The sequence below is a fragment of the Leucoraja erinacea genome, chromosome 5 (genome assembly GCF_028641065.1).
Source record: "Leucoraja erinacea ecotype New England chromosome 5, Leri_hhj_1, whole genome shotgun sequence".
Taxonomy (NCBI): Eukaryota; Metazoa; Chordata; class Chondrichthyes; order Rajiformes; family Rajidae; genus Leucoraja; species Leucoraja erinaceus.
Genome location: NC_073381.1, coordinates 20592712 through 20616039, shown reverse-complemented (window position 1 = coordinate 20616039; position 23328 = coordinate 20592712). Strand labels below are relative to the sequence as shown.

Here is a 23328-nt window from a genome sequence, read left to right as displayed (position 1 = left end):
ACATGTAAACTTGAGATATGTAAACATGTAAACATTTTGAGATATTTGAAAACTTAAATACTTAATTTTTTTAATTACTTTAATTTTAAGTTAAGGTCATAAGGTCATAAGTGATAGGAGCAGAATTAGGCCATTCGGCATATCCAGTCTATTTTACCATTCAATTATGGCTGATCCATCTCTCCCTCCTAACCCCATTCTCCTGCCTTCTGCCAATAACCCCTGACACCCATACTAATCAGGCACCTATCTCTGCCTTAAAAATATCCATTGACTTGGCCTCCACAGCCTTCTGTGGCAAAGAATTCCACAGATTCACCAAACTCTGACTAATGAAATTCCTCCTCAACTTCTTCTTAAAGGAACGTCTTTAATTCTGAGGTTATGACTTCTAGTCCTAGACTTTCCACTAGTGGAAACATCTTCTCCACATCCAATCCAAAAAATATTACTTACTCCATGCCTCCGAAATCTTTGCTCTACAATCTCCATAGAAATCAGTGGACTCTTGGATTTTGCTCCACATTGGAGCTGGCAAATAATTCCCTGACCAGCCATTGGATTCCATGTGGAGTCCGGCAGTAGAGTAAACTGAAATTTTTGGCCCTGCAAGTCCCAGACTTAGCCATTTCACAAACTCATAAACGGAGGAGAAAGTCAGAATGGTATTAACTAAGTGAATCTCAAAAAACAAGAACAATATCAACATTTTAGTAGCAGTATATATGACAAAAAACAAGAAGGCCAAAAGGTAGAACACAAAATGTTGGAGTAACTCAATGGGTCAGGTAACATCTCTGGAGGACATGGATAGGCAATGTTTTGGTCAGAACATTTTTTCAGACTGATGAAGTGAAGAGTTCAGACCCGAAACGTCACCTATCCTTGTCGTCCGGAGATGTTGCTTGACCTGCTGAGTTACTCCAGCACTTTCTATTCTAATCAAGTTTCCAGCGTCTGCAGTTTCTTATCTCTCCACCCCTAAAAGGTAGGTTTGTAAGATTGTCTTAAAAGAGAGACTCAGGAAGGTTAGATCACATGGTAGGATACTCTGGAAAGTTAGATCATATAGGATCCAGGGAGAGCTATCTAACTGGATACAGAACTGGCTTAATGGTATGAAACAGAGGGTGGTGATGGGAGGTTTTTTTTCAGGCTGGAGGCCTGTGACCAATGGTGTGCCTCAGGGGCCGTGTTGAGTCCATTGCTGTTTGTAATTCCTATCAACAATTTGCATGAGAACGTACATTGCAAAATTAGTAAGTATGCAGATGGCACTAAAGTAGGTGGTATCGTACATAGTGAATATGACTACCAAGAATTACAGTGGGATCTTGATCAGCTGGGCAAGAAGGCTGAAGAATGGCAATTGGAGGTTAATTCAAATGTGTGAGGTGTTGCATTTTGGGGAAGCCATACTAGGGAGGGACCATCACAATGAACAGCAGAGCCCTCAGAAATGTTGTAGAGCAGAGGGATTGAGGAGTACAACTACATAGTTCCTCAAAAGTGGCATCTCAGGTAGATAGGGTGGTGAAGGCTTTGGCACACTGGCATTTATTTGTCAGTCAAAGAATTGAGAAAAGAAGGGGGAATGTTATGTTCAAGACATCAGTGAAGCTGCATTTGGAATGTGCAGTTCAGATTTGGTCATCCTGCTATAGCAAGGATGCCTTGGGCTGGAAAGAGTTCAGAGGGGATTTACAAGAATCTTGCTAGGACTTGCGTGCCAGGATCTTATTCCTTGGAGCATAGGAGGATGAGAGGTGATTTTATAGAGATGTCAAAAATCAAGAAGGTATGGTGCATGCAGTCTTTTTCCTAGGATAGGGGTATCAAGTACTAATGGGCATAGGTTTACGGTAAGAAGCAAAAAATTTAATAAGAATTCGAGGGGGAATCTTTTTCACACACAGAGTGGTGGGTATATGCCAGGTTAAATAGTCGAGGCAGGTACAATAACAACATCTAAAAATAAATTTGGATGGTACATGGATAGGAAACATTTTGAAGATTTGTGCCTGTTGCAAGCAAATGGGACTAGCTTGGACGGGGCATCTTGACAGGCCTGTATGAATTGGGCCTTTTTCCTTTTTCGTTCTTCACTGGCTCGTCTCCAGTTGGTTCAGAATGCTGCTGCTCGCCTTTTAACAGGGACTCGAAAGAGGGAGCACATATCGCCATTTCTGGCCTCCCTACACTGGCTCCCAGGGTGCACTTTAAGATACTGTTATTTGTTTTTAAATCTCTGAATGGGCTCGCCCCGCCTTACCTCTCTGAGCTGCTCCACCCATACGCTCCTGCCCGGTCCCTCAGGTCAGCTGGTCAGCTGCTCCTGGAGGTACCGAGGTCTAGTCGGAGGCTCAGAGGGGATAGAGCCTTCTCTGTTGCTGCTCCGGCACTCTGGAACACCCTGCCGTTGCACATCAGACAGTTACTGTCCATCTTCAAATCCAGTGACAAACGCTACCCCTGGCTTTTGACCAGGCCCGAGCAAAGTTTGAGATACTATTTCTTTTGATTGTTATTTTTGGTGTGTATTAACTTTTTTGTCAATGATTAGTGATGTACAGCACTTTGTTGCAGCTATGTTTGTTTTTAAAGTGCTCTATAAATAAAATTATTATTATTATTATTATTATTATTATGATGTGTGACTATGACAACAGAGAGATAGAGGAGTTAATGATGGGAATTCCAAAGCTAAAGTTCTAAATAGACAGCTACCCAATGATAGGAGCAAAGTGAGATACATTTTGGAGGAACAGAATAGTATCAAATATTTGCTGGGTTGAAGGTTGGACAAAGCCTTTGAGAGGGACGGCATAGTGGCGTAGCAGTAGAGCTACTGCCTCACAGTGCCAGACCCGCGTTCGATCCTGACTACCGGTGCTTGTCTGTGCAGAGTTTGTACGTTCATCTCATGGCCTGCGTGGGTTTTCTCAGAGATCTTCGGTTTCCTCCCACACTCGAAAGATGTACAGGTTTGTAGATTAATTGGCTTAGTATAAATGTAAATTGTCCTTAGTGTTTGTGTGCGGGGATAGCTGGTCAGTGTGGACTCGGTGAGCCGAAGAAGCTGTTTCTGTGCTGTATCTCTAAACATAACCAAACTTTTTTTTTTAAATGCATATTTTTAATTGAAACATTGACAGATCAGAATCCAATTGAGTTAGATACGTAGTGGATAAACAAGACCTGGCACAAGTTTAAGATATTGACAACAGCATTTTGGATGAACTCACGTTTATACAAAGGTGGTGGAATTACAGTGTTCAATTAATAATTAATTAAACTTTACTTATACTCAAACCTCCCTTTATTTTGCTCATAGTTGATCAGAGAATATACAACTTACCAGGAGATTTCAGGACATAGATTGGTGAAATAGGCACATGTAATTTTGGACAGAAATGTGGCAAGCGGTACATTTTGGAAAAAATCCAATGCCAAGCAACCCAAACTGAATTGTATAATTTTAAATGCAGAAGGAGAAAGAAATAGCAGTTCATCATTTTTGGTCAGTGACAAGTCAAGGTTGTTCAGGTATATGACATCGTAAACTAAAGCATTATATACCACTGGCCTCATCTGCAACATTATGTGCTGATCTATATGAAAGTCATTATGGCCTTTGAAGAAATTTTGGGACATTTAAAATAATGTTACAAAGGATCGAGAACTTGTGTTACATTTAGAAACTTGGATTGTTCTCCCTAATATAATCCTAACAGGAAGATTCAGCACACTCACAAAATGAAGGGTTTGATAAAGAAAATAGAAAACAACTCTTTCCTCTAAGAAAACTGTTTGGAACCAAATAAAGTAACTGGCCAAAGAACCAGAGGCAAGATGGAGGATTATTATTTTAATGCAACTGAGTTACAATCTGAAACAAATTGAAAATGTGGAAGTAGGTTCAAAGACAGTAACAAAGTGGTACATCATAAATGTGGTTTGCCTAAAATGTCCCCATTATTATGTACTACACAATGTACTAAGACCACATTGGGAGTGAATTTTTACCTGTGGAATGACTATGTGAGGGAGCTCTTCACTCAGGAAATCTTAAAGTTTGGTTCTATTTAAATTTTCATTTCTACCATTGAAAAGAGATGCAGACACTTTCTAACCACTGTTCTACAACAGATCATGATTGGTTGTGGAAGTTTACGAATTTAATTGTAATCACATTAGTATAAATGCATTGCTTAGTATAGAAATTGCTGCTCCTAATATGCAAGAACACTACCGTGTGGAATATCTTCACTGAGTAGGGGCAATATTTGCTATGCTAAAATGCACGGACGAAAGGGGTTCAATGCCAGTTCTCAATTAGCCTAAACTGATATCAATAAAGTTGACGAGATACTGCTCATGAATATTACCCAAAGAGCATCATCAGTGAGAGCAAGCAAATGGATGAGGAAACACAAATGTGTGTTGCAGATTCACATGAGTTAGCCAAGAGAAACACGTATCTGTTAATCCTCACCACCTTGATTGCCTTGTTTGTACAATGTTTACTGTATAGAGCAGTAAATCTAAAAAATACATTTATAGTGAAGTTCCTGTCATATTTTTGGATTTAGCTAGTATTAGAATAATTTAAACCAAACAGATAAACTGAGTTTCTTACTAACAGTGAAGTGGTGTTGGATATTAACAAAATAATAAATAATAATTATTATTAATGTAGAAATAATATCAGACAGAAATAATATTAACCACCATCAAGAACAATTTACCAAAGCATGATACAGCTTTAAAAAGTCAAAATAACTAGTTTAACTGTAGTTACTGCTTCCTCCAAATTTCACAGGAAACACTGTGGAAGCTATAAAAATGTGCACACTTACCTCTTTAATGTCAAATTGTAAAATTTCTTCCATGTATGTTGGAAGCAGTGTTAATAATGTATAAAAAGTCCAATTGTAGCAAAAATGAGGAACAATTATAGCCCAGAGTGGCAAAGATTTCCATATGGATAACCATGGTACATTTTTCTTAGAAGAACACTATGGAAATAGAAAAGGAAAAATGTCAAAGGAGAAAATAACCTATATATCATCTGAATGCACACAAGAATCACATATGTGAGAGTGGCAAAATAATCTGGAACTAGTGTTTAAGAAAGAACAGCAGATGCTGGTTTAAATCGAAGGTAGACACAAAATGTTGGAGTAACTCAGCAGGTGAGGCAGCATCTCTGGAGTGAAGGAATGGGCAACGTCTTCAGTCTGAAGAAGGGTCTCGACCCGACACATCGCCTTCTCAAATACTTGTTGGACCTGCTTGCTGCTTCTTGTGATTCATGCACTGAAATACCTAGATCCCTCTGAACTTCTTTCATTATCAAGTTCCCTCCATTTAGATAATAGTCCATCTTTTGATTTCTCTTACCAGAGTGCATAACTTCACACCTCCATATTAACCTCCATTCACTGAGGTTTCTCCCATTAATTCATTCAATCTATCTATCTATAGCCCACTGCAGAATCATAATGTATTCGTCACAACATGCCTTTCTACTTATTTTTGCATAATTTGTTGGGAAACTTGGAAACCTTACATTTTGTTCCCTCTTCCAGATCATAAATGTAAATATAAACTGAGGGCCAAGAAACGATTCCTGGGATACTCCATGATTTACATCCCTTCAATCTGAAAAGCATTCATTTGTTCCAACTGTTTGTTTCCTCTGTGACATCCAGTTTTCAGTCTAATGCTAACACATTTCTTGCAATATCTTGGGCATTTAATTTATGCATCAGCTTCTTCTGTGGCACATTGTTAAACGATTTTGGAAACTCTAAAACACTGCGTCTAGTTTCCTCTTTATCATTTTTCTCCGAGACATCCTCAAAGCATTTGAGCAAATTTGTCAAACATAATTTACCTTTCATAAAATCACATTGATTAGGTTTGACATGAATTCAATTTTTCTAAATTTCCTTTTCGATTATTGACTTTGTCAAGACATTATTTTAACATTACAAACACAAGCTGAATTCCTCAAGTGAAGTGACAATGACTGTCCTTTGATATTAAGCAGCACAAAAGAAGAAAAAAAAGTGATATTTAGAGGTCAGCGCTAAGGCCTCGCCATAGGAACTCCTTAGGATAATATCTTTCCTTTATCTTCAGCTGTTTCTGTAAATAAGCCTTTCTCCACTGGAGCATTGTATACTGGGTCATTTGTTAGTGATTGCAAATAATGCAACTATTTGTAGTCTCTAAAGTAACACAGTCCATGCAACAGAGATGGACAATATCTAAGCCTTAGTTGACTTGGCAAGAAACTCTCACACCACACCAGGCAATGACCATCTTCAACAAAAGGCTACCTTAACTTCTAGCATGGATATTGAATGGCTTACCATTGCTGACTTTTTGATTACTTTTTTTTTGATGGGCCTCTGAAGTTAAAGTACTCAACATGTGTCAATTGTTCTGTGTGATAACATAGCCTACCTGGCCACGAAGTGAATTAATTATGTAATCTTGCTCGGCATTAGATATAGTTTTGTGGGTTTTTGGCGAGTCACTCGCCAGCCAGAACCATAACAAACACCAGATGACTCCCAGTGCACCTGAAAAAAAACAAGAAACTATTTCATCTTTAAAATGTAGGTAATCTATATATCAAAAACACAAGAAGATATACACAAAATGCTGGAACTACTGAGCGGGATAGGCAGCATCTCTGGACAGAAGGAATGGGTGACGTTTCGGGTCAAGACCCTTCTTCAGACTGAGAGTCAGGGGAGGGGGAGATTAGAGAAATGGTAGGCTAAGGTGTGAAAACAACAGATCAAAGCAGGCAATGTTCAAGGAAATGTAGAATGGTACATTGTTAGCTGAGGGGAAGGTGACAACGACGCATACAATCAATAAAATATCAGTGAAATTAATCAGGAAGACAGTGAAACTAGTTGAACTAAGATGGGGGAGGGATGGAGAGCAGGAAATCAAGGGTTACTTGAAGTTAAAGAAATCATACCGCTGGATTGTAAGCTGCCCAAGTGCAATATGAGGTGCTGTTCCTCCAATTTGCATTGGGCCTCACTCTGACAGGGGAGGAGGCCCAGGACAGAAAGGCGAGTATGGTAATGGGAGGGGGAGTTAAAGTGTTTGGCAACCAGGAGATTGCATAGGCCTCGGTGGACAGAGCAGAACAATCACTGAGCCTGCGTGTGGCACAATGTATAATACAAGAATTGTGCCTATGTACACCAATTTAAAGATTCCACCACCAAAAATACATTTATATAATACATATTAGCAGCTTTAGAAATTGTAAAACTTGACCAGTGAAATAATTCTGGCTTGATAGTCTGTATCCCTGCTAATGTTACTTGAAACATAAACAAATAAAAAATAAAAACATGCAGGGAATACTCATTACAGTCTGTATTTAAAACTATATTATACAATATATTCACCATCCCAACTCTGAATTGGTGTAATATGCAATAGTTTGTAAAGATCCAAAAGGGTATTTACCAATTTTGTGGACAAATGTAAGAAGTAACCTTCCGACTAATCCACAATGTTAGGTTCCAGTTACAAAGTTATCCTCAACAAATTTGTTCAGTTTGACAAGCAGAAACGGAACCCTGGTACCCACTTCCCCACAACCAAAACAGTCAGACCCCAGTCTGTAAAGACTAGACCCTTCTACATCCACTCCTCCCCAATTACCACTTCACACCTACTTAAAGCAAGACTCCAGTCTGAAGACTGGTCCCTTTCCCACCCACCCCTTTCCAATCACCACAATTAGTGTTTAAAAAATGTTGAGATTCTCTCTCCTGAAGGCCAAGCCCCTTTCGGAGGGACTATAAAACCTGGAAGTGTTGAGTGCCTCAGTCAGTCTCTGCAAGATGGGGGAAGCAAGAGGGTCATGTCTCTCAGTCTGAGCGTAGAATAACACTGAATACATGTGTACTAAACTGTGAGTGCCCTTAATGTGGTTTGAAAATGATTGCTAAAAATGTTTTTTGGTTTAAAAATGCTCGTTAAAAATGTTTTCTGGTTTGAAAAAGTGTGCTAAAATTGTGTTTTGGTTTGAGAATGCTAAATTTGTCTTGCCTAATTGAAAAGTTGGTTTGAGAATGCTAAAGTTGCCATGCCCAATTAAAGTTGCCTTGCCAAATGCCACAGGTTTGTTTTGAAAATGCGCCTTTTAGCTGTGCTTTATAGAAAAGTATGCAACAGTTTTTGGAAGGAAAAGCAGTGAATAAACATTTTATTAGATTAGGACTGTGTTTAATGCAAAATTGCCACTCATTCCATGACTTCCGCTTCGTGGAGAGATGGCGCTGAGTGCGTCGTTTCAGCTTCGTGGAGAGGTGGCGCTGACTGCGGAAGGCCCAGAGTGAAGACTCCACCCTGAACCATTTGAATAATTCAAGAGAGTTTACTACCATGCATATGGTGAGTGTGTTTGTTGAAAGTTAGTTAAAGCACATTTTTGCTGTAGCAGCAACTGTAGAGGAGTGTTTCAGAGTTAAAAATGGCTTTAAACGTTTGAATCATTTGGTTTAAACACAACTGTGTTCTTATTTTCAAACTTCTTACATAGAGTATATGGTTAGTAACAGGATTCAATATGCTTACCATGTTCTGAAGTTACTTGGCATTTTAGTATTGGTGCTGTGTATGTGTGTCTGTGTCTATGTCTCCCAACCCTCCCGTGTGATGCTGGGTCCCACTTAGTCTAATATTATATAAAACTCTCTTCGTTTGTTTGTTTGTCAGTCAGTCACATCTCCTCCAAAACCTGACGCGGTCACGGAGAAATCTTTACATATTCCGGTAGAGATTTACCTCATTAATTCAAAAATCTCCTCATCTGAAAATTTGGTTAATTATTTCCCCGAGTTTTTTTTACTAAAATTGTTTTAAAATATAACTGCTGCATGACATCACAATGTCTTTGCTCCTCGCGACCAGCTGTGCAGACTTTTCAATGCGCAGCCAGTTACGTGGATTGAAGCCCGTGAACAAGTGATCAAGTTGTCCAGAGCGCTCTGCTGGGCTTCTTGAAGTTCAACAACATGGCGGCGGCAGTCGTTATTGCAGAAAGAACGAGCAAGTTCTGCAGATCCCAAGGTCACTGGAGGTCACCGGCTTGATTTTGAATCCTCTCCGTCTCCCCTGCCCGATTGTCTGTCACGCTGGTGAGTGCGCTACCGGCCCTCCGTTGTTTTTCAGTCCACGGAGCGCTGCGGGCCTCGCTCCGGTCAACGACGCCCGCGGCCTACCTCAGGCCCCGACTCCTGATGGGGAGTCTTGTACTCTACGACTTCGGTAGCTGCTGCCTCTACCCCTCCTCGAAGCAAAGAGAGAGGGGGGGGGGGTTCCCACAGCCCTGCAGCCGGCCGTACCCCCCGCTCCACCCCAAGCCCCCCCCAAGCCCCCCCCCCCCCCCCCCCCCCCCCCCCCCCACGCCATAACTCGCAATCTGACGGCCAACCAGCACCCGAGTGCAGATCCAGATATGACAGAAAGTATAAACATAAAAAAAGTAACCCAAAGGCAGTTCCCTGTTTGGGAAATGCCTAATTCTTCTTTTGATCTGGCCAATGCAGTGAGTGCAAATAATCCCCGTACCGTAAACGTCTATACCCCATGGAAGCCGAATGAGATGATGGCAATTTTAAGTCAAATGCCCGATCGTAGAAAATCACCTGTTTCCTTTGTGGATCACTTAAGAACTACAATGCGTGTATATCACGCAGACATATCACGCAGACTCCCGAGATTTATGACCAATGATCCAGCAAATAATTACACCAACTGAACACTCTAAATTCTTAACAGCTTTGGGACATCCAACCCATGAAGCACTGGCAAATATAATTGTGGATAATGGTGCAAGAGAAGAGGCAGTTTTAACTACTCTTCAGAAGCCGATTGATTTAGCCAGAATCTTAGATATAAGACCAAAAAAGGGTGAGGGAGCAGATTAATTCTTAGAATGATTTTCAGATGTATATATGGACTGCCTTCCCACTAGTGTGGCTGAATCCATTAAAACCAATAAGATGGACTGGACAGAAAATAGTGCCAGTCAGATGGCTTGGGCAGTAAGATATCACTGGAGAGATATAAAGAAGCAGGAGAGCCTGCAGTAAAACCTAAGTCTGAATATGTAATTAGAAAAGAAGTGCCAAAATCTGGCTCTGAACCGTGGATCCCCAGAGTAGCAGCAAATTATGGGTTGGGAGAAATTAGGGTTCCAGAATATTTAGCTCGATATCACAGAAAAATACCTGACCTAGAGACAATCCCACAGAGACCAAGTTTGAAAAGGCACCGAACATCAGGATTAGGCCAGTGTTATACGTGTGGAGGAATAGGTCACTGGAGTAGGGAGTGCCCAACTAGAGAAGGAAACGAAAGTGGGGGTCACGGAAGAAATTTCCAAGACAGAGGGAATGGGGAAATTGTAGAGGTAGCTGCCTTAGAGTCACCGTATTCAGCACAACAGGCTTTAATTCAGGCTTGCATTATTGGGGAAAATGTAAAGGTAAATATTTACACTGTTTCTCAGACGCATTTGGAGTGGTGCATGATTTTGAATAATTATGGAAAAATAGGGGATTTCTAACTTCAGCAGGGACTCAAATTTCAAATAAACAATTGGTGACAGATTTGTTGAAGGCCTTAATGCTACCCAGACAAATTTCTGTGATGAAATGTAGCGCCCACACAAAAGGACAGACTCCAATAAATATCGGGAATTGTAATACTGATTTAGTGGCAAAGAAAGTGTCATGGGAACGCAAGATGGTAGTACCAAAATGATGAGGTAAACTAAAAGTTTAAATAACAAGTCACCCTCGGAGAGACTGATGCCAACCATCCAAGAAATAGTTAAACTGCAGGAGGAGGCTACTAAAGAACGATGGAGACAGCTTGGATGTGTACTGGATTGTATGACTGAACTATGGACCACTCTAGCAGGGCAAACTTGCATGACAGATTCTTTGGCAGTATGGGTTATAGAATGTATGCACTATGCAACCCATTGTGGTGCAAGGGCAGTAGGAGACACTCTTTTGGCTACTTGGTGGCATCCAAGGTTACAAACTTTAGCTCCGAAGTAAGCAGTAATTGCCTGGTCTGCGGAAATACCATCCATGGAAAGGAATAGGATGCGAAGAGGGAAAAACACCATTGCCTATGGGTCCGTTCGAGACACTACAGATGGACTATATCGAATTAGAAAGGTGCAAGGGTTATAAATATGTACTTGTCATAGTCGATGTATTCAGCCGGTGGATTGAAGCTTACCCAACCCTTGATAATAAAGTGGCTACTGTTGTCAAGGTGTTAATGAGAGAAATTGTCCCTAGATTCAGCATCCCTTTTCGACTTAGTTCAGATAATGATCCACACTTTATTGAACAAATCAATAAAGAATTTTGTGAACAAACTGGGCATCCAGCAGCAATTGCACTGTGCTTATCGACCACAGGCTGCTGGACTTGTAGAAAGGGAAAATCAGACCCTTAAGACTAAATTAGCTAAATTAAAGGCGGAGACTGGACTTGGTTGGATTAAATTACTCCCAATAGCTTTATTTCAGATTTCAGAGTCACTCCTGTAGGGAAATCTATACTGAGCCCAGTTGAAATTGTTTATGATAAACCTTTAAGAACACCTTGGACTCAAAATGCAATGAAGATAATTAACTTCCATCATATGACTGTGGAGATGATCGACTACATTCTAGCTTTGACCAGAGCATTGAGGGGCTCGCACTGTAGAGTAAGAGCAGCCTATAGCGGGATGCCTTTGTTAGCAGCTTCAACTAAAGTGAAACCTGGAGACTATGTAAAGAATTGGGTGAGGAAAGGATTAGAAGTTCGCTTAAAGGGACCTTACCAGGTTCTCCTAATGACCCCAACAGAAGTGAAAGTAGACGGAAGGAATGCATGAGTACATCTCCTCCACTGTAACAGTATCAATGGAAATAGGGACTGCTAACTTACTTTATTCCGGGTTCTCTTAGAAATTTCATACTCTACTATGGATGAAGCACAGATGAATTATCAAATTGGATAGAGGGGATTTGCACCCACGAAAACCCGGGAGGTGAAGACTCATTGGACAGAAATCATGAAGCTACGCCCACGAAAACTCAGGAAGCTTGATGAAATTCTGGGAAAAAAATATATCAGCATCTTTTTGTTAAGATATCTGGTAGAATGAAGCAGCCACTGTTGTACTTTGGTTATCATTAATGATGGGTTATCATATGATAAAATAACTAGACTAAGGGGGTTAGCTCTAGGAGCATAATTACATACTCAATAATGTTTTATTATTAATGTTTAATGTATTATGTGTCATTCCTAACTGTCACAGCATGTCATGTTGTCACTTGCGGGCAGAGCACCAAGGCAAATGTCGGGTGCCAGAAGGGGCTTTACCTTCATGGTGACTGACAGGCGAGAAGATCAATCTGCTGATCTCACGATTTTTTAAACCTTCATAACATTTGCAATATTCCACCGATCGGAACATAACTTGGTGCGCTTGGAGCAGAGGAGAACGGTGAGTAAGGTGATGAAAAATCCAAGCGATATAGGTTACCGTTTTTGCTCAAATTTAAAAACAACGCAAACCGGAAGAGGACAAGATGAGAGTTTTAGTAATAGTATAGATAGAAGATCGATGGATCAATAATAAAAACTCTAAGAATATAAAGCCAAAGTAAGTCTCAAACAGAAGTCCTAAATTTGAATGCTTTTAGGATAGAAGCAAGAGAATCTAAATGTCAAACGGCAAGGTAAAAAAGGATTCCAGCTTTTACTTGCTTCGCAGTGAGTCCTGTTCAACAATGCACAATGAGCTGCAATGAATGAATTGTATATGGCACAGTGGCACATTTACTGACTGTTATGCATAATTATCCTTCCCCTTGGATGTAATTTAAACAGATTAACAATATAAAGCATTTCCAGGCAATGGCAGATCCATAACAACTTAAATATCTTAGAAACACCTTGGGTTAAATGATTTAGGACAAAGGGAGAAAACAAATTAACTTGCAATAATCAAATTATAATCCAATGCTTTATAACTACACTATGATGCCTTACCAAATATGTAGAAAACATATGACCAATCCAAGTAATAGGAAATTATTCCAGATAATGGAAGGGAAACAACCGTTCCAAGTTGGGCACCTAGAAATGTACATAAGATTTAGAATATGATAATATGTGGCATATTTAGGGTATTAAATAAAAATGTTATGTTTATACTGACACTTAACTTCTTTGGCTCAAATAAACAACTTATCAAGCGTGTACAATGTGAATATTTATCAATATCAGGTGTTTCATTTCATATAATACAAGATAGACTGCAAACATATGCAGAATTAATTAAATAAATATCTATCTATCTATCTATATCTATATATCTATATATATATATATATATCACTGACAGAAGAAAAAATGCATCAGATCAAATATTATCATCAAAAGGCTAAAGCTAGACATAATAACATTTTCATTTGGAAATATGCAAAGCATAATAGGAGGGATTCTAACTGTCCAGTCAATACTGCATGCCTTAATAGTTAAATGGAGATAAAGTGAAATGAAAAATAGGCAAAGCTCTAGAAGCCCTTTTAAAATACAAGCAATTCCAAAAATGTCAAAATTATGTTTTGATTTTTGGTTAAAATTGCCATCATAATCGGGAATATCGTTCTGCTTTCACAAAAATCGCAATAAACACGACATCCTGGTAGCTAGCGTGTAATTAATAATTCCATGATGTTAATCATGTTATTTCTGCTCATCTTTGGTAAGTTTAGCCCCTACATAAATGTAATCACAAAGAATGGTGCATGCTTTAAACACAGTTCACTCACCTGCATATGATAAACTTACAAGTGTGCTCCTTTCTAAAGGTGGCGCCCATTCAGCCCACATTGCATGCATGGCAGGGAAGGTCACACCCTATTAAAAAAGAAAAAGAAAAAAAAAGTCAATTCTCATAAATGAGGAACGGTATATATTCACAGAGGGAAAACATAGACTGCTTTACATTATTTGATCACAAATTCTATTCACTACCCCACTAATTTTCCCTAATGCCTATGATATTTAAATGAAAAATACTAGACACTCAGCAAGTCAAGCAGCACCTGTGGAGAAAATAAATGAGTGGTTGCTTCAGGTCCAAGTCCCTTCATTAGAACTGACCCAAAACAAACAGTTTCTTATTCCAGACATGCTGTCTGACCTACTCAGTGTGTCCAGTATTTTCTATTTTTATTTTAGATTTTCACATCTGCAGTTTTTTTTCTAATTAATCAATAATGCAAAATTCTTAAACATTGATGAAGTTAGAACATACCTCTCCCAGTCCTTCAATAATCCTCAATACAATTATGCAGTTATAACCCAGTTCAGCTGCTGGTGGTGTCAACAGTGTTAAAACTGAAGTACAGAGTATGCCAAAGCCAAGCAACAGCTTCCCTCCAAATTTACCAGCTAGATATCCGCCAGGAATCTGAGTAACGATGTAACCGTAGAAGAAAGCACTAAGGATCCAACCCTGTACATTCGAATCCCAGTTATATACCTTGCCCTGTTGGAGACAATAAGAAGTTGTCATAAAAAATGATTTTGGCAACATTTTTCATGGTAAAAGATAAAATGTCACCCTTGATATGGATGTAATAAATAAAGAAATTTAAAAAAAAACAGTTCATTACCTGGTTAACATAAAATCCATTAAAATACATCCGCAGGTGCATTTAAGAACAATTTCATTTAATCTCAGAGTAAAAGCTACTGTCACTCCCTACTATATTTTTAACCATGGTAATTTTTTTGTATGAAATAAACAAAATTGCCACATGATCTATCAAGTAAGGAACAGTTAAAGAGCAAGGTTTTAAAGCACATCCTTAAAAGGGAGAGCAAGAGTTTAGGAAGACTGAGCTTAAGGCCTCAGCAATTTAATGAATAGTCAGCAATGAAGGAGCAATTAATTTCATTTTTTTTTAAACTAAGCCACAATAAGAGAGTTTTCCGAAAAATGCAAGGAATCTTGGGATTTGTCAAAGGACATTCACGATAAAGAAAAAGTGAACGAAGCGTTGGCTGTATAAACTGAGTATAAATTCTGATCTTTATTCATAATTTATGTAAAAATATTTCATCTGAGGATCGGGGGTGCCAGATAGCGGGACAGGGACGGGACACCCGGGAGGGGACGGGGACGGCCCAGCAACAACTCAACAGCGCCCACAGCGCCGGAGACCCGGGCCCGCGTCCGACCCGCACAAAACGCAGGCCTGCACACTCGCAGCAGCAGTTGCCGATAATGTTTATCACGAGTGACCTATGACCTGGGCATGCACAGTCGGAATACCAAACTCGCTTATTGAAGAAGCACCTCGAGTTGCAGGCTTGAGTTATGGAGAGAGGCTGAATATCACCATTTGGAACATAGGAGGCTGAAGGTTGACCTTATTGAGGTGCACAAGATCATAAGTGGGTGGATGAAGTGAATGCCATTTTTACCTCAGAGAAGAGGATTCTGAAATGAAAGAGCATAGGCTTAAGATGGGTCCTCAGACGCAACTTTTTAACTTAAAGGGTAGTCCGTATCTTAAACGTGCTGCCAGGGGAAGCTAAGAGGGATATGGGCCAATTGCGGCCAAATACAGTGCCTTCCATAATGTTTGCGACAAAGACCCATCATTGAATTATTTGCCTCTGTACTCCACAATTTGAGATATGTAATAGAAATGTAATCTTTAGGTATGCGGCGCGACCGACGTCGTAGCGGCCTCTACAGTCCGTCTGTCTTTTTTTATTTTGTTGTCCTGTTGAGGGTATAGTTTGTTTTTTTGACTGTGTATGTGTGTGGGGGGGGGGGGGTAAACTTTTAAATCTCTTCCCTGTACGGGGACCCGACCTTTTCCCTGTCGAGTCTCCGTTGCCGTTGGGGCCTAGCACCGTGGAGCGGCCTCCAACCGGAGCGAGCTGAGGGCTCAAGTCACAGAGCCTGCGGAGCTCCGGACCTACCACTGTGGAGCTGGCCGGCTTCCGGAGTGTGAAGAGTTCGGAGTGTGGAGAGCTGTGGTGGCGCGCGGCTGCGACCCGACTCCGGTGGATGGTGACACCGGGAGCTCGTGGGTCCCCGGTGGGAGACCGCTTTGCTGGGCAACGGCAATGGCGACTTCTCCCGCCCGAATTGCGGGGTTGAAGGTGACCTGGAGCAGGGCCTTGCATCGCCCGGCGCGGCTTTAAATGGGCGCGGACTTGCTAGCGCCCGCTGGGGGCTTTGACTTTGACATCGGGAGAAAAATGGAGAGCAGGGGAGAGACAAGACTTTGCCTTCCATCACAGTGAGGTGGAGATTCACTGTGATGGATGTTTGTGTAAATTGTGTTGTGTGTCTTGGTTCTTTTCTTCTATGACTGCAGAAACCAAATTTCATTTGAACTTCATGTGAGGTTCAAATGACAAATAAACGGTATTGTATTGTATTGACCATTTTTTAGCTTTGAAAAACTCCTTTGTAGCTTTAGCGGTATGTATGGGATCATTTTCTTGTTGGGGAATGAACAGCCGGCCAATGAGTTTTGAGGCATTTGTTTGAACTTGAACAGATAGGATGTGTCTATGCACATCAGAATTCATAATGCTACTACAATCAGCAGTTGTATCATCAATGAAGATAAGTGAGACAGTATCTTCAGCAGCCATATATACCCAGGCCATAACACCCCCATCACCGTGTTTCACAGATGAGGTGGTATGTTTTGGATCAGGGGCAGTTTCGTCACTCCTCCATACTTTGCTCTTGCCATCACTCTGATATAAGTTAATCTTCATCTCATCTGTCCACAATACCTTTTTCCAAAACTGTGGTTGCTCTATGAAGTACTTCTTGGCAAACTGTAACCTGGCCATCCTATTTTTGCAGCTAACCAATCATTTGCTTCTTGCAGTTTTCTGCAAAGAGTGGTCATTGACAAATCCACACCTGACATCTGAAGAGTGTGTCTGACCTGTCGGACAGGTGTTTGGGGATTTTTCTTTATTCTAGAGAGAATTCTTCTGTCATCAGCTGTGGAGGTAATCCTTGGCCTGCCAGTCCCTTTGCGATTAGTAAGTTCATCAGTGCGATCTTTCTTCTTAATGATGTTCCAAACAATTGATTTTGGTAAGCCTAAGGTTTGGCTGATGTCTCCAACAGCTTTATTCGTGTTTATCAGTCATTGGCACAACTTTGGTCGTCATGTTGATAAACAGCAATATAAGCGATACAAATCTCAAATTGATGGGTCTTTGTCCCAAACATTATGGAGGGCACTGTGGGACTAGACCAAATTTGTAACCTTGGTCAACATGGTCAAGTTGGCTGAGTGGTTGTTTCCATGGTGTATAGCTGTATGACTCAGGATATTGAGCTGGGAGAGGTAACAGAAATCCAGAATATTTCTACAAATTGCTGGAGTTTCTGGTTGGGACCCTTTTTCAGACTTGATACCCTATCCATATTCTCCACAGATGCTGCTTGATGCACTGAGTTACTCCAGCACATTGTGTTCTGTGCAAGAATCCAGCATCTGCAGTTCCTTGCGTCTAGAATAGTTTATTTACTATTGTCAGCTGCATCTGGGATGTTGATGGTGAGCTTTTTTTAATGTCAAATTTATGTATTTTTTTCAGCACGAGATTTGGCAAAAAATCTGTGGTTCTATTATTTGATGCGTTATTTGAACCTAGCAAATAGAAAGGTAAATATAATGTAAGCATTATTGCAAGGGAATACACCTAACATATGGTGTAGGGATTTGCTCTCTGATTTAAAGTGCAATATATTTCTTTTTGATGCAGCATTGAAAGTTCACTATGAAGAGGTTGACATTTGGGGTATAGCTGAGCAGGAAATAGCAGGCTAAAGGGGTCCAATCCTGCCTCTTCTCATCCTTTATTTTTGACAGGACTATTTGACAACCTCAAATTGCCAGAAAATACTGAAATATTACTCAAACATTTCTCCACCTTCTTAAAGCCCAGCAAGTCCAGAATGATAGAACTTTGCGTACAAACAATGAAGAACATTTTCAACTTTTTCATTTGGTTCTGCAGATTTGTTGAAGAGCAGAGTTGGAGCAGGAGGTCAAGTCTTCAGATTGGTATTTCAATTTCCTAACAAAGAGACTCCAGATTCCCAGTGTTTTTCCAGGTGCTCTTCTTGCATTTTTGAGCATTCCATTATTACTGTAATGCGACTGAAAATAACAATTTCTTGTATCTGGCATCCAAGTGATCTGGACTGCCACTTTCACTGACTGAATGTAATTATAGTTATGACATTGTAAGTACAGTAATGACCTGAGAGAGAAAGTGATCTTTTGGAGTATATTGTGGAGAAATAGTATACCTCTCCATTATTTTGAATAGCCCATGCACTTGAAGTGTACAAGAAGAGTTGGGTTGACTGCTTATGCTAGATTGGAGGCTATGGGCTTTGGAAACCTTCTTCAGATGTTCAATAGCTGTGCACTGGAGGCAACAGTGAGTTTTATTCCTGACTGGACCAAGTGGGACCCGTTGGGTCCCAGCATCACAAGTATGGACTGGTCCCCCAACGCAATATTCCACCTCTCCACCAATTCCAATATTGGTGGCCAGTGGGGTGGGGGAGGGGGGGCTTTCTGGAGCACGAGTATCGATGTTGTGGGATGAAGAGACTGGTTTCCAGAGGGCTAGTATGGACTTTGTGGGCAGAATGGATTCTTGGGCTCGTGGCTCAGTCACTCAAGCTTGTTGTGCTGGCAGCTCACTCACGGCTGGTGGGCTGGCTGTTGACTCACGGCTATTCCTTGAAATTCCATTTCAAGCAGGATGCAAGGCCACTAAAGACAGCGAGTCGTGACCTCTCCCTCCTCCATCTTGCAGAGACTGAGCAACGCCCACACTTTTGGGATTTATAGTCCCTCCCCCCCTCCCACCAGAAGGGGCGTGGCCTTCATGGCATGATTGACAGGCGAGAGAATCTAAACATTTTTAAACACTAATAGCTCTTTTATTTTTCATCGATGGGAAAAATCCTCGGCACCTGATGAGCAGAGGGGGACTCGGAGTCAGATGACCAGAAATCACAGCCGTAAGTGGTAGCATTTTTTCTAAAATCAATATAAAGCGCAAACAGGAAATGGTCAAGATTAGACTTTTAATTATATAGAAGGCAAGGCAACTTTAATTAGGGGGCAAGGCAACTTCAATTGGGCAAGGCAACTTCAATTGGGCAAGGCAACTTCAATTGGGCAAGGCAACTTCAATTGGGCAAGGCAACTTCAATTGGGCAAGGCAACTTCAATTGGGCAACACAGTTTTAGCATTTGCAAGCCATAGGCAACACAGCTTTAGCATTTCCAAACCAAAGGCAACACAGCTTTAGCATTTCCAAACCGAAGGCAACACAGCTTTAGCATTTCCAAATTCTATTTTCAAACAATATTAAGGGCACTGACAGGTCAGTAAAACCACTCACACTTTAGTAGACATGTGTTCAGTGTTATTCACAGCTCAGACTGAGAGACGCGACCCTCTCGCTCCCCCATCTTGCAGAGACTGACTGAGGCACTCAACTCTTCCGGATTTTACAGTCCCTCCGGACGGGGCGTGGCCTTCAGGAGAAAGAATCTCAACATGTTTTAAACACTAATAACTTTTATTTTTTATCGATGGGAAAAATCCTCTTGTCCTGCGCAGTGGAGGGGGACTGAGTAAGATGGGCAAAAATCACAGCCATAACTGGTCGCGTTTTCTCTAAAATCAATATACAGAACAAGAAGTGGTCAAGATCAGACTTATAGTAACCTAGATGTTTGCCTTATAACCATATAACAATTACAGCACAGAAACAGGCCATCTCGGCCCTTCTAGTCCGTGCCGAACACGTATTCTCCCCTAGTCCCATATACCTGCCCTCAGACCATAACCCTCCTTTCCTTTCCCGTCCATATAACTATTCATTTTATTTTTAAATGATAAAATCGAACCTGCCTCCACCTTCACTGGAAGCTCATTCCACACAGCTACCACTCTCTGAGTAAAGAAGTTCCCCCTCATGTTACCCCTAAACTTCTGTCCCTTAATTCTCAAGTCATGTCCTCTTGTTTGAATCTTCCCTACTCTCAGTGGGAAAAGCTTATCCACGTCAACTATGTCTATCCCTCTCATCATTTTAAAGACATCTATCAAGTCCCCCCTTAACCTTCTGCGCTCCAAAGAATAAAGACCTAACTTGTTCAACCTTTCTCTGTAACTTAGTTGCTGAAACCCAGGCAACATTCTAGTAAATCTCCTCTGTACTCTCTCTATTTTGTTAACATCCTTCCTATAATCAGGTGACCAAAATTGTACACCATACTCCAGAATTGGCTTCACCAACGCCTTGTACAATTTTAACATTACATCCCAACTTCTATACTCAATGCTCTGATTTATAAAGGCCAGCACACCAAAAGCTTTCTTTACCACCCTATCTACACGAGATTCCACCTTCAGGGAACTGTGCACAGTTGTTCCTAGATCCCTTTGTTCAACTGCATTCCTCAATTCACTACCATTTACCAATAACATCCTATTTTGATTTGTCCTGCCAAGATGTAGCACCTCGCACTTATCAGCATTAAACTCCATCTGCCATCTTTCAGCCCACTCTTCCAACTGGCCTAAATCTCTCTGTAGACTTTGAAAATCTACTTCATTATCGACAACACCACCTATCTTAGTATCATCTGCATACCTTCACCGAGATATGGAGCTAATCACATCATGGACCTTTGTTGTTGGGGGTCAATGTTGTGCCATGGGATCAAGTTGATACATCATCTTTGTCTAACATCTGTTTAATGTTTGCCTCACTTTTTCAGCGAATGAGCGAAGGATGATTTTGAGCTCTGCTTCCAAATTTGTACGTCTTTATACTGAAAGTTGACATTGGAGTGATCTTGCATCATGAAGGTGATGGTGGTTGAACTACTTATAATTCATACAGTAGATTAGCTTCAGACTGACAGGAAGCAAGTTAGAAATGGGGAGCAATCCTGCAGAGAGAAAGACTGGAGAAATGGCACAGCCTTGCTCGACCATAGTGTGCACAGGGATTTGATCCACAATGGATCTGTCAGTGAAAATAATGGCCTGAAAGCAGAATAGAGATAAATTTCTGATAGCCACCAAATTTAAGAAGGAACTTTCTCAATAGTTGAAAGTCAATGGTTGGTGGTAAAGTTGTAAGATGCCTTGTGATTGAAGCTGCGCCATGGATCTTTCTTCAGGTCACATCATAAAGATCTTGCAGCTGCACTTCCTGATGAACAGAATTCTCACTAAGAATACATGGTGAACGTGATTAACCATACATAATGCCCTCTGGCACTGACACTTATCACTGCAAAATCCAATCAGAAGAATTGAAACTACTAGCAGGATGGACTGCAGAAGTGTCAGCATAACTTTACCAAAAATATAAAGTATTTCAACTGGTGGTACGAATAGAGTCACAGCTATGTACCTTACCTTTTTTTCATAATTTTGATGGGTAACGTTGGAGTGTGGTGGACATGCCTCAACACTGCCATTCTTAGGTAAAGTTCCATTATCATCCACCATCTCAACCAATGCAACGCTAAGGTTCACACGTAGTGCATATACCATAAAAAATCCACAAAAGGCCAATGTCGCCAGGCTGTATCGAGCAGAGCAGCAAGCTGACACTGGATGAAAACATTGGGATTAGTTGTTGGAAATATAAATACATTTACTTGCATACAATCCCACATTTAAGAACACAAGAAAATAGGAGGCAGCCACTCAGCCCGTCAACTCTGCAGTACCATTCATGATGATCATGGCTGACCCAGGCCTCAATTTCTCTTCTACACCAGTTCCCCACAACTACATCCTCTTTAATTATCTACAATTCCAATGATTCCCCATCCTGCTGCAAAACAAAATTCCTACACGGTTCAAATTTAAATGACCACTTCTGTATTTTGTAACTATGTCCCCTCTTTCAAGTTTCTCTCACTTGTGGAAACATCCCAACATCTACCCTGTCACACACCATTAGGATTCTATGTGTTTCAGTAAGATCACTCCTCATTCTTTTAAATCCCAGAGTACAGATCTAATTTCTTTAGCCATTGTGATAGACCATCCTGTCATCCCAGGATTAACCTAGTGAATCTCTTTTGGTCTCCCTCCAATGCTGGTATACCCTTTCTTAAATAAGGGGATCAAATCTGTGCATGTTAATCCAGAAAAAGCCTCACTCCCAGCCCTACAATTGTAATTTTCCTACGTGTGTTTCTAAATTCCAAACCTATGCCATGTACCATCCTGTTTTCTTATTCCAATTAGTGCATAAGAACACCTAAAACTCTGTACCCTGCCCATCTGTAATCTTTCTCCATTTAGATAATTATCTACCTTTAGTTTCCTCCTACCAGAGTGCATGACATCACAATATCCCACATTAATCTCCGTTTACCAAATCTTTATTTACTCTAGTCAGTCTATCAACCTATCATATCATGTGGCCTACCTATTTTTTTGTGTTACTGTAAATTTGGATACCTTGTACGCTGTCCCACCCTCCAGATCATTGATGTAGTTAATTATTGTGGGCCACAAACAGATCCTTGGAACACTCTGTAATAACAAAAAGAACTGCACATGCTGGCTTATACCAAAAATAGACACAAAATGCTGGGTCAGGCGGCATCTGTGGAGAAAATAGATAGGTGATGTTTTGGGTCGGGACACTTCTTCAGAATGTTTGTGGGGTAGGGGGTGGGGGGAGGCTGGAAACAAGAAAAGACCAGGAAAAATCCGGGATGGCAACAGATGACCTCAGGCAGTGAGATCCCCTGGTAGGCCAATTGTTGGCTAGAAATTATATGATCCCAAGACAGATACATCAAGATACACCATAACTAGTCAGCAATTGGCCTATCACAGAACCACCCTGCCTGAGTTTGTTTATTGCCGGCCCTGTTTTGTCGTGGTCTTTTCTTTCTTCCAGTTCCATTCCCCCCCCCCCCCCCTTTACAATCAGTCTGAAGAAGTTTTCAGAATCACTGATTTCCAACTTCCTTGATACAGTCAAGCCAAGTCGAGTTTATTGTCACATGTCCAAGTATAGTGAGGAATGGGTATAATGAAAACCTTGATTGCAGCAATAGCATACTCGGATAAGTATATAACCTCTCCCAGGAAGGGTTCTCAGAGATTGTGCTGTTGAGTTAATTGA

General features: G+C 40.8%; 1 protein-coding gene across 1 annotated transcript in view; it reads right to left on the bottom strand.

Annotated features, from left to right (window-relative positions):
* The window catches only part of slc17a5 (solute carrier family 17 member 5), a 34788-nt gene that overhangs the window by 6005 nt on the left and 5455 nt on the right, over nt 1-23328 (bottom strand). Inside the window, exons 2-7 of the mRNA XM_055635211.1 lie at nt 21594-21790; nt 14392-14625; nt 13904-13991; nt 13119-13205; nt 6475-6593; nt 4860-5018 (exon numbers count right to left, since the gene is read on the bottom strand). Coding sequence (XP_055491186.1) covers nt 4860-5018; nt 6475-6593; nt 13119-13205; nt 13904-13991; nt 14392-14625; nt 21594-21790 — 884 coding nt within the window. The remainder of the gene's footprint in view (nt 1-4859; nt 5019-6474; nt 6594-13118; nt 13206-13903; nt 13992-14391; nt 14626-21593; nt 21791-23328) is intronic.